The sequence below is a fragment of the Myxocyprinus asiaticus genome, chromosome 4 (assembly GCF_019703515.2).
Source record: "Myxocyprinus asiaticus isolate MX2 ecotype Aquarium Trade chromosome 4, UBuf_Myxa_2, whole genome shotgun sequence".
NCBI classification, from domain to species: Eukaryota; Metazoa; Chordata; class Actinopteri; order Cypriniformes; family Catostomidae; genus Myxocyprinus; species Myxocyprinus asiaticus.
The window spans coordinates 58,659,669-58,675,798 of record NC_059347.1 but is presented as its reverse complement, the minus strand read 5'-3'; the positions used below and the strand labels follow the sequence as shown (position 1 = coordinate 58,675,798).

The window sequence follows — 16,130 nt, the reverse complement described above, 5'->3', positions numbered from 1 at the left end:
ACATGGCATCTTGCGGTGGTACGAACCCCCCCCGGTCAACAACTTTGGGGGCGTGTTGAAGCGGGTTTCTCCCAGGGCGCCATACAAGCTAGAACCGCTAATGACTGTGGTAGGGTGATATATTTTCATATAGGCCTATCCTTTGGTACTGAATGATTACCATACTCATGTACCTTATTGTATTTATGTTGTGAAGGTACACTACCTTCAACAATTTTAGTAACAAGACCAGGCAGTAGGTGGTAACAACAGTGACATTTATTGTGGTCAAGACATTGCAAATTAGATACATCTGACCAGATAACCAGATTAGCTCCAGTTACTTTCACATTTTATCACACAATACATTGCAAACACAATATTTGTCATTTTTTAGTTACACTTCTGCATTTCCAATCTAGACATACAGGATACAGTCATAATTTCTCCGAAATTAAATGATTTCCACTCAAACTTGCATTTGATGTTATTGTTAAAATATTCCTGTTATTTGTTATGCTCGCTCGCTCTCTTAGCTTCTCATTTATGGTTTGCTCCTCTCTGTTTGCACCAGATTTCAGTGCATTAAAGGGCATTCAAGTTCACTGTATTACACTGGACACAATGAACACATTACTTTTTGGACACATAGTTTGAGAATAAAACGGAAACAACTACAAAAACAAACCTGCTGAACAGTCTCTAGTCCTTAATATGTTAAAGAGGTCATATCATTCAATCTTGCATTTTTTTTTTTCCTGCACTTTTCTGGTTGTTTGCTTTGTCGTGATTTGGTGTTTCATGACCCTCTCTTTTCCACTGGATTCTAATGTTGGGATTGTTCAGATGGAGCTGCAGAGCGGCAGGTGCTACACACAGCCAGAAACATCACAATGTTTGACATTTTACTCTTCAAAATATTACTCTCACTCCTTTTGATCAAAAGATCAAGAAAGATTTGTTTCCTCATGATATGACCCCTTTAAAGGTGTGGAGGTAGAGAGACAGACTTGTCTTGTTTAGTGGTGGGACAGGACATGTACAGACAGTGTCAAGAGGAGCTTTGCTCTCTCATTTGCCCCATCACGGGAAGAGAAAAGAGGCGTAATTGAGCTACAGTGCTAGCGGCAGCAATCTCAGCCAGTCGGTGAGCTGCCGAAGGTCACGTGTCACAGCGTGCTGGTAGAGGAGGATGCCAGTCATTTGCCGATGTATATTCTAAGAAAACAAGAGACAGAAAGAGATAATTCGCCATTTCTGCCAGAGGGTAGTAATGTATTATGTTTTTTACGTATTTACAGTATGTTCTGTCCTGAAAATGGAGGACAAAGTAAATTCAATTTGTTTAGCTCATAGAACATTTTAGAGAGTCTAAGTACAAACATTTTGGATTTATAATGCATATTCCAAGTAACATAGAAACTAGCTCTTTAGCATGTAATGTAAGTAATTACTTTCACAATGTGATGTTTTAGAGGCATTTTTGTAACAGAATACAGACAGATATTATCTACTGATATTCACACTTTTCGACTTAATTGGTTATTGGCTTTTTAATAAACCGATACAATAAACCATAGTAATAATACCAATAAATGGTGCCATTTGGTTACTTCTTACATAACAGATATTCATACTTACATTTATGCATTTGGCAGACGCTTTTATCCAAAGTGACTTACAGTGCCCTTATTACAGGGACAATCCCCCTGGAGCAACCTAGAGTTAAGTGCCTTGCTCAAGGACACAATGATGGTGGCTGTGGGGATTGAACCAGCAACCTTCTGATTACCAGTTCAGTGCTTTAGTCCACTACGCCACCACCACTCCACTACTTAAGTGAGAAGCTGTAATCTAATTATTATTTATTTAATATATATTTATTTAATAAAATATTATATAATATTATTTATTAAAAGAAGAGATTAAACAATAAAATAAATATTGGTTCTGCACATTGGTTGTCCGACTATTAAATGTAAAAATTATACTTATCGGTTATTTAAATAATATTTATTAATATTAATAGTATTCATGTTATGTTTTTATTGATGTAGCCTAATAATTAGTTATTTATTACTGTGTCAAAAAGAATAATAAACAATAATTAGATATCGGTTCTGCATATTGGTTTCCAGACAACTGAACATAATTATTATTACTACAGACTATAATTATTATGATGATGATGATGATGATGATGATTTATCATGGTAATTTTACTACCACAATTATTAGTATTCCATATGTTATATTTTTATTGCTGTAGTCTAATGATTATGTATTTATTATTGTGTCAAAAAGCTTAAACAATAATTAAATGTTGGTTCTGCATACTGGTTGTCAGACATAAACATAAAAATAATATTTATTGGTTATATTTATCAGTATGTATTGGCTGTAGATAAAAAAAACAATAGCGGTTTATGTCTGATTTAATCATGGTATGTGCGCACAGTGTGAGTCTGGTGACAGGGTTACATAAGCATAAACTGTTGCTACACAGAGAGATTAAAATGAAGATTTGGGAAGACTGAAGTGTGCTCACCCCAGACCCAACGTAAGAGCATGTGAGGCAAGCAGAGAGGGGAGGAGGATGAGGAGCACATCTGAGGAAAAAAAGCCCCTCTTCATCACTTCCGTCTTCCTCATGCTCAGAGACTGCTTTGGGTGATGAAACACAAACTCCCTGAAGAGACAGAGGAAAAAGACTGCCAGGGTTATTCAGAAATATAGACATTTATTAGAAAAGAGCTGCGTTTGAGACAAATGCGAGAATATAAATATATCTGTGTAAAAGATTCTTTTGGAACCACGCAAATGCTGGCTTGAGAATTATACATGCGTGCACCACAGGACACCACAGGTATTCTAAGACAAATTGCTCTGAGACAGATTAAGCCAAATTCAGCATGATTCCCTTTTAAATCACTGTAAGGCAGTGTCAGAGATAAACTTTTCCAGGGGCCTGGGTAGCACAGCGAGTATTGACGCTGACTACCACCCCTGGAGTCACGAGTTCATATCCAGGGTGTGCTGAGTGACTCCAGCCAGGTCTCCTAAGCAACCAAATTGGCCCGGTTGCTAGGGAGGGTAGAGTCACATGGGGTAACCTCCTCGTAGTCGCGATTAGTGGTTCTCGCTCTCAATGGGGCGTGTGGTAAGTTGTGCGTGGATCGTGGAGAGTAGCATGAGCCTCCACATGCTGTGAGTCTCCACGGTGTCATGCACAGCGAGCCACGTGATAAGATGCATGGATTGACGTCTCAGAAGCGGAGGCAACTGAGACTTGTTCTCCTCCACCCGGATTGAGGTGAGTAACCACGCCACCACAAGGACCTAGTAAGTAGTGGGAATTGGGCATTCCAAAATTGGGGAGAAAAGGGGATAAAAAATGAATAAAAAATGAATAAAAAAAAGAAGAAACAACTTTTCCATAAAGGGGCAGCAAATGCCCCCTAGTTGTGATATTTTTATGAGGGCATATTTTGTTCTAAAAAAATATATAGTGTGTTATCCTTTCATTTCAAGAACTTTAATTTAATAAATCAATTTACCTAGTTCTACATCTGAATAATTAAATATATTACCTCTTACCCATAAAATTAAATCAACTCATATTTTATGCCATAATATGTATAACTAGGCCTAGAATCGAATATGGAGAACTACATCAGATTTAAAAAAAAAAAAAGAAAATTCATGAAATTCAAATTCATGCATTTTTTTTTCCCCCCTTAATTTTTGACCCTGCTGTTAGGTTTACTTATGACACAGAACTCTAGAAAACTTGATTCTGATTGGTCAAGTGCGTTACTCTGCACTAAAATGCTTTTGTATTTTTGAGCACTGATGTCTTACTTTTGGAAGTTTGATAAAAATGATAAATCAAGCAGTAAGAGATGTTAATAATTACTGATTGCAGCTATATTATACTAAATAATCCACATTAAAGTATGTTTAAAAATTTTTTAATTTTGACCAGGGTATGAAATTAACTTTTTTGCCCACCAGCCACAATGGTGGGTGAATGCCAAATTTTACCAGCCACTTTGATTTCTTTAATATATACAGTATATATTGTATAATATATAATATAGATTGTATATTAGACATGTAACTATACAGAAAATTCACTATCCGATACAATATGATACGGTTTAAAAATAAATAAATAAATAAAAACAGTGCCAACAAATTTTTCGCTCAAACTTTTAAATCATAAATGACACAGCAGTGCCTGATATTGGCAACAAAATGTAGAGCTCTATAATAAAGTAACTTAAACAGCACTGCATTTATTTTGAATGATTGTAATGAGAAAAACTCAACTAACCTCAAGCTAAAGTGACTGTAGCAAGGAAAAAAACTTCTTTCAGTGTTATTTAGAGGTGAAAATAAAAAATAAAAAACTCGAGAGGAACCTGACCTCTGGTTTTCTTTGCATGTAAACTTTACCGGCGTTATTACCAGCTTATAACACGTGTGCAAGTGTTGTTTACATTTCAACGTCAAATGCAGAGAATAATAAGTCTCATGTAATCTTACATTGTCATATTTTTGAATGAGCTTGTTTTTGTTACTTGCTCAGTGTGATGCTCCGTGTCATCTGCGAGAGGTGCAACTTTGCTGCTGCTGTTTCTACATAGTAGTAAATCTACCGTTTTGCACGGTGATATCGGTGTAAATAAAACAACATGTTTCATGTATAGTAGCGCTGGAACATGACACTGTTGCTTGGAAAATTCGACAAGCTGTATTGCTACAATCTACTTGCTGTTTGCCATCGTTCTTCTCACCTATGTACTGTAGATCTGTTGCTATGTTGTCCTGCGAAGAGACAGTTCCTGTTCCGCTGCTCTCAGTGTTGCACAGCTTGGTTTTAATTACACTCTAATGTGTTTGTTTATGTATCATACGATACTTATGGTATTATATCGTGAGCGTCGTATCTTACCATACAATACGATACAATATTTTTTTACACCCCTAATATATAGGCTATGAATACTGTATATATATATATATATATACACTGGCGGCCAGAAGTTTGGAATAATGTACAGTTTTGCTCTTATGGAAAGAAATTGGTGCTTTTATTCACCAAAGTGGCATTTGACTGATCACAGTGTATAGTGAGGACATTAATAACATGAAAAATTACTATTACAATTACTATTACTTCAAAGAGTTCTCATCAAAAAATCCTCCACGTGCAGCAATGACAGCTTTGCAGATCCTTGTTATTCTAGCTGTCAGTTTGTCCAGATACTCAGGTGACATTTCACCCCACACTTCCTGTAGCACATAGATGTGTCTGTCTTGTCGGGCACTTCTCACACACCTTACAGTCTAGCTGATCCCACAAAAGCTCAATGGGGTTAAGATCCATGAACACTCTTTTCCAATTATCTGTTGTCCAATGTCTGTGTTTCTTTGCCCACTCTAACATTTTCTTTTTGATTATCTGTTTCAAAAGTGGCTTTTTCTTTGCAATTCTTCCCATAAGGCCTGCACCCCTGAGTCTTCTCTTTACTGTTGTACATGAAACTGGTGTTGAGCGGGTAGAATTCAATGAAGCTGTCAGCTGAGGACATGTGAGGTGTCTATTTCTCAAACTAGAGACTCTGATGTACTTATTCTCTTGTTTAGTTGTACATCTGGTCTTCCACATCTCTATCTGTCCTTGTTAGAGCCAGTTGTTCTTTGTCTTTGAAGACTGTAGTGAACACCTTTGTATGAAATCTTCAGTTTTTTGGCAATTTCAAGCATTGTATAGCCTTCATTCCTCAAAACAATGATTGACTGACGAGTTTCTAGAGAAAGCTGTTTCTTTTTTGCCATTTTTGACCTAATATTGACCTTAAGACATGCCAGTCTATTGCATACTGTAGCAACTCAAAAACAAACACAAAGACAATGTTAAGCTTCATTTAACGAACCAAATAGCTTTCAGCAGTGTTTGATATAATGGCAAGTGATTTTCTAGAACCAAATTAGCAATTTATCATGATTACTCAAGGATAAGGTGTTGGAGTGATGGCTGCTGGAAATGGGGCCTGTCTAGATTTGATCAAAAATGACTTTTTTCAAATAGTGATGGTGCTGTTTTTTACATCAGTAATGTCCTGACTATACTTTGTGATCAGTTGAATGCCACTTTGGTGAATTAAAGTACTAATTTTCTTCCAAAACAACAAAATCTGTACATTATTCCAAACTTTTGGCCGCCAGTGTATATTTATTTATTTATTTAAGCAATATCACACAAGCAATAGTGCAAGCCACAGGCTGAGTGCAGTAGGTAATCATAGCAGTGCTGATTTAGTGCCATATAGCATGACTGCGTGTGTGATTTTGCTTATATACAACAGTTCAGTGATCAAGTAAATTCAAAAAAGTACAGTCACAAAAAACACATTATGTGCATGGACTACTTTATTAAGCGACGTATCAGAATCTGTCTCCAAGCCTCTAAAAAACGTCACTTTAGAACTTGTATCACGGCTTGGGCTGTTTCTAACAAGTTATTGGAGAAACAAGGATGTGTGTGTGTGTGTGTGTGTGTGTGTGTGTGTGTGTGTGTGTGAGAGAGAGAGAGAGAGAGAGAGAGAGAGAGAGAGATGGAGCATGTGCGATCACCTGTCGATGATGCTGTAGTCTGTTAGTTAGCTTTCTGAAGATAATATCATTTTGGTCAAATGCATCCTATTTTCTCAGTGGAAAAATAGCCGTCCAAGTAGGGGTATTCCTCCCTATTTCGTGGTAGCTGGTGTGCAACAGTCTTTCACTATAGAAACTTTCACAATCTCTTCTGCCATTTTGAACAGTATGTCCTCTCCAATGTGGAAACTCTGGTAAGTGGTTAGCGCCTTGAGTGTGAAATTAATCAGTCTGTTGTGTCTCAGCTGTGATGAGCCTTAATGATGAAGTTGTTAGTTTAAAGCTGTTTAAAGCTATTTCCCAGCTTTAGTAGTGTAGTAGTAATCCGAGAAATCACGGAGTGAATACTGACTGACTGGCGATGCACGTAACCTCAGCTGAATCATGTACACACAAAAATGGTCTTTTGATGCCACCTGCTGGCTAAAATCTACGATGTCACAAAATAAATATAAAGAGACACACCTAGATTATTACACATCTGCACTGCTCTTACATTTAGTTTAGAATGGCACGAATACAAACGGAGTGATACAAACAGTGAAGCGTCCGAGTGCTGATGTTCTGAGACATCGGTACAAATGGAACATCTCTCGTCCAATTAGATTCAAGGACTGGATCTTTAATATACATATATATATATATATATATATATATATAAAGCATATAATACCAGGCTATTTTTATAATCATAATAATAACTGTGCAATATTCAAATGGAAGCTAAAGAGTAGACAGCACAGAAGAGAAACTTCTTGTTTAAGAACCATTTCTGTGGTTGTACTGAATAATGACACATACAGTTCACCTGTAGTCCCAGTGTCGTTGCATCCTAAAATGGTTTGCGATCATAGCCAGCATTCTCATAGCTTTATCAGGATAGTGTGAAAGGCTTTTTAGTCATGCATTACAGACAGCTACCCCTTGGGGCTAGTATCTGGCACGACAGCGTCAGCATGTGCGCTGTTATGAAAATTGACACTGACAAAGTGGAGATTTTGTGCTTTCTTCAGAGTTTTGTCTTTAAAACCGCATAAGGATATTGGTGCACTCTAGAGCTTGCCTAATCTACAATCCCACTTCATTAAACGTTTAAATGTTAAAAGTTTTGTGACATGGGTTTACCACTCTCGACTATGCTTCTCTAATGGTCTTTTGTATTCGAACATTCTACTTTAGAGACCTAACTCATCCTGTTGATAAACTCAACATAAGCAGATTCACTGACTCATGGTGTGGCGCACAAGCTATTTTTGCGTGGCGACTCTAAATGATCCTCTCACAGATTTTAGCATAGGTATGCAGGGCTAACAGAGGTCAAGCGCTGTGCTGTAAGAGCTGGCAATCTGTGAAACACTCTGTGGTTCTTAAAGAGCATACTGTATAACACAAGGCCATGTCATTAATTATCTCCATATGACATAATGAGGTCCTTAAAAAGCATACTTTGTCTAGGACGGTTAACTGGCATCATGTGCAAAAACCTTCCCAATCTTTACTCATCTTTGATATTGTCTATTCCCAACCTTTTTTGGAGGGATTAGACAATAATACACTCCTGCTGACAGCCTCTAGGTTATAATTCCTTATTATGTAATGTTCTCACCTTTCAATAAATATGGGCTTATAAACAATGGGATAACCTCATGAAACCTGACAAGAACATATCAGTGTGATATTTTACCACATAAACAACAATATAAGAAATTCTATTTTTCATAAAGAAAAAAGTGTAAAATGAGTAAAATTAAAATAATCCAAATGTTTTTACCTTGTATTTGGCCTTATTAAAAATGTATCATCATATGTGGGTGAAATAACTAAAGTTAAAGTTTCTGAAATTAGTCTTGCTAAGGCTAATTTCATAGCTAACATCTGAAGTATCCTAAATACACAAAAATAAATTTGATTTTCTTTTTGCATACTTTTTGTATAGGTTGGCATAATTACAGCTTGTTTGGAAATGACGTCTAATAAAACATTTTGTATTGATTTTTCTTTTACTTCACTTCAGTTTCAGTTTTCATCTCAAGCATGATCATTACAGACACTTTTGTAAACTTGGTTAACAAGTTAAGTTGTTTGGGGCAAAATTGTTTGGTGTGGTGGAAACTGTGGGACAGTTGTAATTTTTGTAAAATGAATAGAAATCATTTTTGCACAATAAATATTGAAATGGTTTATTTTTATTTCAATCTTTGTTTAGATTATCATAGTTTTAAACATGTATTAATTTGTATTTTTATAATGCATTTTCATAGTTTAATATTGAACGTCCGGGTCTGAGTCAAGGCTCAAACAGTAAAATCTATACATAAAAGGCATTTTGAAAGTAACAAAATAAATGAAGTGAAAAAAAAGTGTCAGTAAAGATATGCTTGAGATGAAAAACAAAACAAATAAAAATAAAAACCATATTACGTCATATGACAAAAAGAAAAAAAAATTGAAAGTTGATTTTTTAATTTTTTATTTTTTTTCATTATCACATTATTTTCATGTATAAACACTGACTCTGAGGCACTCTGGCTCATCTAATGGTTTGTCCAACCAATGGCAGTCAGGGGTGTTTTTGAGAAACTTGTTTTAAAATGGTCCTTATTGCAGTTTCATTTGGTGCCACTAGTGGCACAGAAATTGTGCACTGCGCCTTTAAACAAAGGTGACTCTTACTTGGGTGGCAGGTTCTCTGGGCGACTGGACCAATCCCACACCCATTCAGCACTCACCCTTCTGTCACTCTCATCCGACTACAGAAATGTACAGAAAGAAAGAGAGAAAAAAGATAGCGAGAGATTTGTGAGTGTTTGTATGCGGGTACGTATTTGCAGTGCAACACATAAACCTTTTTACTCTCTGATTAAAATGAAAGCGGTTACTCTTTACTGTAGGAGATAAAAAGATTATTGTTATGGCTGAATAAATGGGAAAAATGGAGGGAGATTTGCATCCTGAATGTTGAATAAGTTATTGATTAATAAACCATGAAAGCAAATGCTATTGCAAAAAATATCATCATAAAAATATTACCATAATTATAATGATTAAAAAAAATTATACTACATAAAAACATCATAAATATTCAAGTCATTAGTGACTGGCTGTAACAATAAAAGCCTTCTGCCAGAGTTATGAACAGTTAAAAATTTGGACACAATTGACTGAATCTGATGATAAAGCCTTCTGATCTAAAGGCACTTATAAGCTTGAATGAGCTTTGTAGACAAATTGAGCCCACATACTGTAAAAAAAAACCTTTGTTTGGTTGTTTGCTTTCCGCATTGGACTGGATAGTGCAGGAAAAGCAATCAACAGGCGTCCAGCATACAGTGAACTCCTTCAATACAGTTTAAAAGCATCATAGGATGCACCTCATGAAGCTGCTTAAGAGAATGAACAGAGAATTTTGACTGGTACTGTATTTGCAGGTGTGTGCTACCTGTATAGTAACACAATCTGTGCTGCTGCTGCCGCCCTCACTGGCTGGTTTAGGTGACCCAGGTGTTCTCGGGGTCACGACCTGCGGAGGACTGAATGCAAATGAAAATTCAAGTTATAACAACATCTAAACTTTGATGTTTTTTTGTTTTTTTTTAAACATTTATTGGTACAAAATTAGACAACTGTTGACATACAGCAAGAGTACTGAGCTATTGTCATGGTTTTATGTGTTTTTGTTCATGTCTTTTATTTTGGTAAAATAGTTCCATGCCATGTTTGTTCCTGTTTCATTGTCATGTGATCTTGTCATGTGTTTCCCATGTTCTTGTGTCTTGTCCCCATTGGTTCATTAGCTTGTTAGCAGTCTCGTTATCTTGTTCTGTGTGTTCAATGGTTATCATTGTCATGTGTTCTCCCAAGTCCAAGTATTTAGCCCTCATGTTTGCCATTGTCCATTGTCGAGTATTGTGTGTTGTAAGATTGTTTGGAAGTCAAGTCAAGTCAAGTCAAGTCTATGTTTACTGTTCACGGTTTCTGGATTTCATGTTTATGTAAATAAACTGCACTTGGAATCATCGCACTTCATCATCGTCTCTTTTTTTACCTTTGTAGCAAATTAGCTTAAAAGGGAATTATTTATAATTAATTATAACTGGTTATAATTAATAATAAATATTTAGATTAGATCTTAGAATTAACTGTAGCAGAATCGATATTACAATTACTTGATCTGTCCGTCCAGCGAGCAGACAATATAATTATTTATCAGTTCTAGGAAGATTACTTTCCTGGCCAAGGAACAATAGCCTTCCTACTTATACAGTGCTATCAGTAGTTTAGCATGTAGCAAGGAGCAACATTCAGTGACTTTGAATTGTGAGAGGAACACAGAGACAATCAATTGTGAATATAAGGGATTTAATAAATGAAACTATAACTAACATACAAACAAACTAAGCAAAACATACATATATAGAATGAAGGAATGTAAGGAAAAGAGAGAGAGAGAGAGCGCAAAGAAGGCAGTATTTCACGTCAGTTAACCACAACCTAAATGAGAATCATCAGAGGCACAATTCACCTTAAAAGGGGTTCAAACTTAAACGCGCATCTAATCAGTTGTAAATGGTTACTTGCATTGGTTTGTTGCTGAATAAGAGTCTTGATGCGGTAGACGAGGTTCTCGACGATTTCTTTAGGAGTGAGTTGAAGAAGTCCACAGGAAATCCACAAAGTTACTTGAAGGTAAACACTGCCAGAAGGTTAAACTCAAGAGAGAGTTTTGGAGTGTGTTGGTCTCAAGAAGAAGAGTTTTTTTGAGCGATGATTAGTCTGCGCTCTGGAGTTTTGATAGTTCATTGCCGCACCCATTTTGTGGGTGGAGTGGCCAGTCAGAGGCATGCATTTTGAGCGGGAGAGACATCCTTTGTCTCCGTTTATGGCCCATTCGCATTTTATTGCTGATCTGGACCGCTAGTGCAGCTTTTAATTCAAAACATAGTAAGAATTGTTCGATGCATTTCACGATCACATGGTGTACATTATTGTGTGAGAAATAAAGGGAAGATCATTTTGATACCAAGAAGGTAACCTCCAGACGATATTAAAGCAGAGATACACTCATACACATGAATATAGGCATTTAACGTCTAACTAATACAAGTAAAGGGTTTTAACTAAGTTAATATAATAGGGGAATATACATACAACACATGCATATAACAGATACATTTATAACTGCTTACTATGGCCTAAAATAGAGAAAATGTCTTTAGGTGTGTGTGTGACGTGTATTGGAATTACTGGAGACAGACAACTGCTCTGGTGCCTGGCACGGGGGGTCACCCCCCTTTCTGTGGAATGTGTTTGAAGCTCGATGGAGACACTCCAGAGGCGACTTGTTTTAGCATCCTTTTGATAGTGATAAAGACCATCTGCAATTTAGCACCCATATAAATGTAAATGCGGAGGCCAGGTCAGTAATTTATATGCAAATGTCAAAAGGCTAAAAGGTTTTTTTTCAAACAAAGTGTAATTAGCCATCACTGATCTTACACAGACGTTACACCTTGTTGCCAGCCACGTTACAGAATACTTGACCAACCAAGATGAACCCAACGATTCAGTTACTTCGTCTAAGTTAGGAAGGCCTTTCCATTGAGGAATACGTTGAGGACTTTTGTGCTCTGACCAGCAGGGTCGATTTTAATGAGATTGCCCTCAAGGACTGTTTTCGCTTTGGGCTGAATGAGCCAATCTCCTCCTTGATGCCAGGCGGCCGGAGTACCTACAGCCTGACTCAATTTATTGACCTTGCCCTACTGATATGTGGTTCATCATTCACTGTGGGGGAGGTGGACCCACGTCATGGTCGCCTAGCCAGGGTCTCACGTCATGGTCGCCTAGCCAGGGTCCCACGTCATGGTCGCCGAGCCGGGGTCCAACGTCATGGTCGCCGAGCCGGGGTCCAACATCATGGTCGCTGAGCCGGGGTCCCACGTCATGGTCGCTGTGCCGGGGTCCCACGTCATGGTCGCCGAGCTTGCGCCACCTTCCTCCCCGATCCTGAGTCTGCTCCATGCCATGTCACAGCCAAGCCTGAGTCTGCTCCATGCCATGTCACAGCCACACCTGAGTCTGCTCCATGCCATGTCACAGCCATGCCTGAATCTGCTCCATGCCATGTCACAGCCATGCCTGAGTCTGCTCCAGTCACAGCCACGCCTGAGTCTGCTCCAGTCACAGTCATGCCTGAATCTGCTCCATGCCATGTCACAGCCATGCCTGAGTCTGCTCCATGCCATGCCACAGCCACACCTGAGTCTGCTCCATGCCATGTCACAGCTGAACCTCAGTCTGCTCCATGCCATGTCTCAGCCAAGCCCCAGACTGCTCCATGCCATGTCACAAGCAAGACTCTGCTCCACGGTCTGCTCCAGTCACAGCCATGCCTGAATCTGCTCCACCCCATGTCACAGCCATGCCTGAGTCTGCTCCATGCCATGTCACAGCCACGCCTGAGTCTGCTCCATGCCATGTCACAGCCGAACATCAGTCTGCTCCATGCCATGTCTCAGCCAAGCCCCAGACTGCTCCATGCCATGTCACAAGCAAGACTCTGCTCCACGGTCCAGCGCTCACGCCTGCCACGGCCAACGAGTCAGCATTCACACATACCACGGCCAAGTCAGGGTCCTGCCATACCATATTACCATGTCATGCCATGTAACCACGTCAATCACGTTCTGGATTTCATGTTTATGTAAATAAACTGCACTTGGGATCATCGCACTTCATCATCGTCTCATCGTTTCCCTTGTTGCCAGCCATGTTACAGCTATTATATTAATGTGGACAGCATAGTTCAGAAATTGTGATGATGGAAGAATTTGAGTTCATATTGAAATTCACATTGAAAAACTGGCAGTTTGACACATTGTTGTGGTCTCTTTTGAAACTCTTCAACAGGGGTATTTTTCTCAGGAAGACAATCTGTGGAGCAGGAGACTGAAGCAAAAGTCTCAATTTGCTCTCCATTCTCATTGAAGGAATGTTCCAGGTTCAATAAAAGTTAAGCTCAACTGACAGCATTTGTGGCATTATGTTGATTACAACAAAAAATAATTGATTCGACCCTTGTTTACTGAAAAAAAAAAAAGGCAAAGTCACGGTTGCAGTAAGGCACATACAAACATTAAAATACACACTGTTTCAATAGTATAGCCACAAGACATACAGTAAACATTATATGAGGTCACATAATTTTCATGTGATCAAATCGCATGCTGAGATTACAGGGTTTACCGTTACATCTTCATGACAACGAAGTTGTAATACTGGATATAACTTTAAACAGATAAGGGTAGTAAGCGATTTTACACTTTATGCTACACACCTTTCAGTTTGACTACTCTCACACTCCAGCTGAGCTTCCAGCAGGATTCTCTCTAACTCCCCCTGCAGCATGGAGGTCGTTGTGTCCTGTGGTCCCGCTGGGTCATCTCTCTGACCCTCCAGCTCCACCCAAGACACTGAAAGAAAGAAAATGATGTCAGTAAGTGAAAATATCAAATAACTGACATGGACTGGAGGTCAGACATCTGAAGAGGTTACTTTGGATTAATATAATAGAGTAAAAATTTATTTATCACCATATGAATGCGGTCAGTGGGAATTCCATCCATCCGTCTGCCTGTCTCTTTCTATCTATCTACCTGTCTGTCTGTCTGTCTATCTATCTATCTTTATTACAAGGCTCTTTGGAATACTCTAATCTGATTGGTCAATAGTGCCATCTAGTGGTCTAATATTTCTCAGGAACAACCGCACATCCACAAATCAGACCGTTCATCCGGGTATTGCAAACTTTTGAGTTAACTTTCCTGCTTGTCAGATCACTGTGTGAGCTCTACATGTAAGCTAATAAAATAATTTAAACTAAAATCAATGTTTCATGTGCATTTATTTATTTACTGGCAATTAGTCTTGTAATAAGCTGGAATGAGCAGTCACACGGTCATTTGCACAGAAAAATCACCATCAGAACTCCAGTGCAAACTGGAGGTTGATTTCAGCTGTTTAGCGATTTCTTTCTTCTCACATAATTACATAATTTCAACAAATCAATATTTTAAGTCAATGTATTTATTTGTTTGCTAAGTAGCTGTGTAATAAGGGGGATAATATACAGTCAGCTGGTTGTTATCGCAAAATAAACCCCTTCAGGATGATACAAGAACACCCTGATCACTCTGTTGAGGTTTATTTTGCGATAACAACCAGCTGACTGTACATTATCCCTTACTTATTTCTGTCTATATTTCTTATTTCTATCTATATGTTTATCTATCTATCTATCTGATTGTTGACATAAACACGTGGAGAATACAGTGTTGCTTGCTGACCAGGCACTTGCTTACATAAGCATTTTATTTCTGTGATTAGCCAGTCACCTCTCTCGCTCTCGCTCTCTCTCTCTCTCTCTCTCTCTCTCTCTCTCTCTCTCTCTCTCTCTCTATCTCTCCATCTCTCTCTCTCTCTCCTTCCTGGTCTTTTTTATTTATTTTTTATTTATTTTTTTTGTTTGTGAGAGATGGGTGAAGGAATTGTGCCAATGCCCCAGATTTTCTACCATGTGGAAGTGTGACATAACACCAGACAAGGGCTGCGTGTCACGTATACCTAGTGTACTCTCCCCTGCGGACAGTTTAAGCCACTGATCAAATTATAAGAGCTGTTTAACTCTCTTCACAGTAATTGGCTTAGAGATACAAAACAGACGAGTCATAGAATTTATTTACACCACAATGTAATAATAACAAAGAATTATGATGTAACATGCACTGAAATATATGCATTGTAAACACCTATCTAAATGGCAACATTTTACACTTTGAACAAAAGTGAATCTGTTGTTTCAAAAGAATAAATTAGAGTAAAATAAATGTATATAATGTATTATAAAAATGCATACAGTACATACTTATATAAACAAAGACAAATATAAATATATAAGAGTCTGAAACATTTAAAAAAAATGTATTGTTATAAATAAACTCATAATTGCACATTCATTTAAACATTTTACAATTTATTTAACAAACTTAGATTGTAATTTTTAAATAATTAATCATTTTATAAAAATTACATTAACTGTGTAATTCTATTTTAACTATAATTTATATTAGCATAAAATATTTTTAATAAAATCAATTCAAGTATAAAACAAATCATTTTTAAATAAAATTATAAAATAATTGCAATTCTAAAATTAATTCAAATAAATTTATATTAAAATGTAGAAATATATATAGTATGCCTAGTAAATTAAATGTGCACCATCACAGGTTACAACAACAAAGCGGTGTTATGTAAACATGCATTTGTCTTACTGTGCAGAGCATCATCCGGTGATTGAGATCCTGAAAGAGCCATGATGGGACAGATGAGTTCAAGAGGAGACCCACTGAGTTCAGCTCCTCACTGTGTCTCTGTTTATTTAACAGCTCTCTCTCTCTCTCTCTCTCTCTCTCTCTCTCTCTCTCTCT

General features: G+C 37.6%; 1 protein-coding gene across 1 annotated transcript; it reads right to left on the bottom strand.

Annotated features, from left to right (window-relative positions):
- Nucleotides 1-243: 243 nt before the first annotated feature.
- On the bottom strand, nt 244-16,130 carry LOC127440056 (BCL2/adenovirus E1B 19 kDa protein-interacting protein 3-like). Its single transcript, XM_051696438.1, has 6 exons — nt 15,975-16,130; nt 13,979-14,114; nt 10,082-10,172; nt 9,316-9,392; nt 2,528-2,668; nt 244-1,197 (listed from the first exon to the last, which is right to left on the bottom strand). Exons 1-6 carry the CDS (start codon nt 16,015-16,017, stop codon nt 1,179-1,181), a joined length of 507 nt encoding a protein of 168 aa, XP_051552398.1. The 5' UTR covers nt 16,018-16,130; the 3' UTR covers nt 244-1,178.

What these genes read in the sequence shown, in the direction of transcription:
- LOC127440056 (XM_051696438.1), bottom strand. Translation starts at nt 16,017, where the DNA reads ATGGCTCTTTCAGGATCTCAATCACCGGATGATGCTCTGCACA. An exon ending in ACCGGATGATGCTCTGCACA is followed by an intron (nt 14,115 to 15,974) that starts GTAAGACAAATG and finishes TCTTTCTTTCAG; the next exon opens with TGTCTTGGGTGGAGCTGGAG. An exon ending in GAGAGTAGTCAAACTGAAAG is followed by an intron (nt 10,173 to 13,978) that starts GTGTGTAGCATA and finishes ATTTGCATTCAG; the next exon opens with TCCTCCGCAGGTCGTGACCC.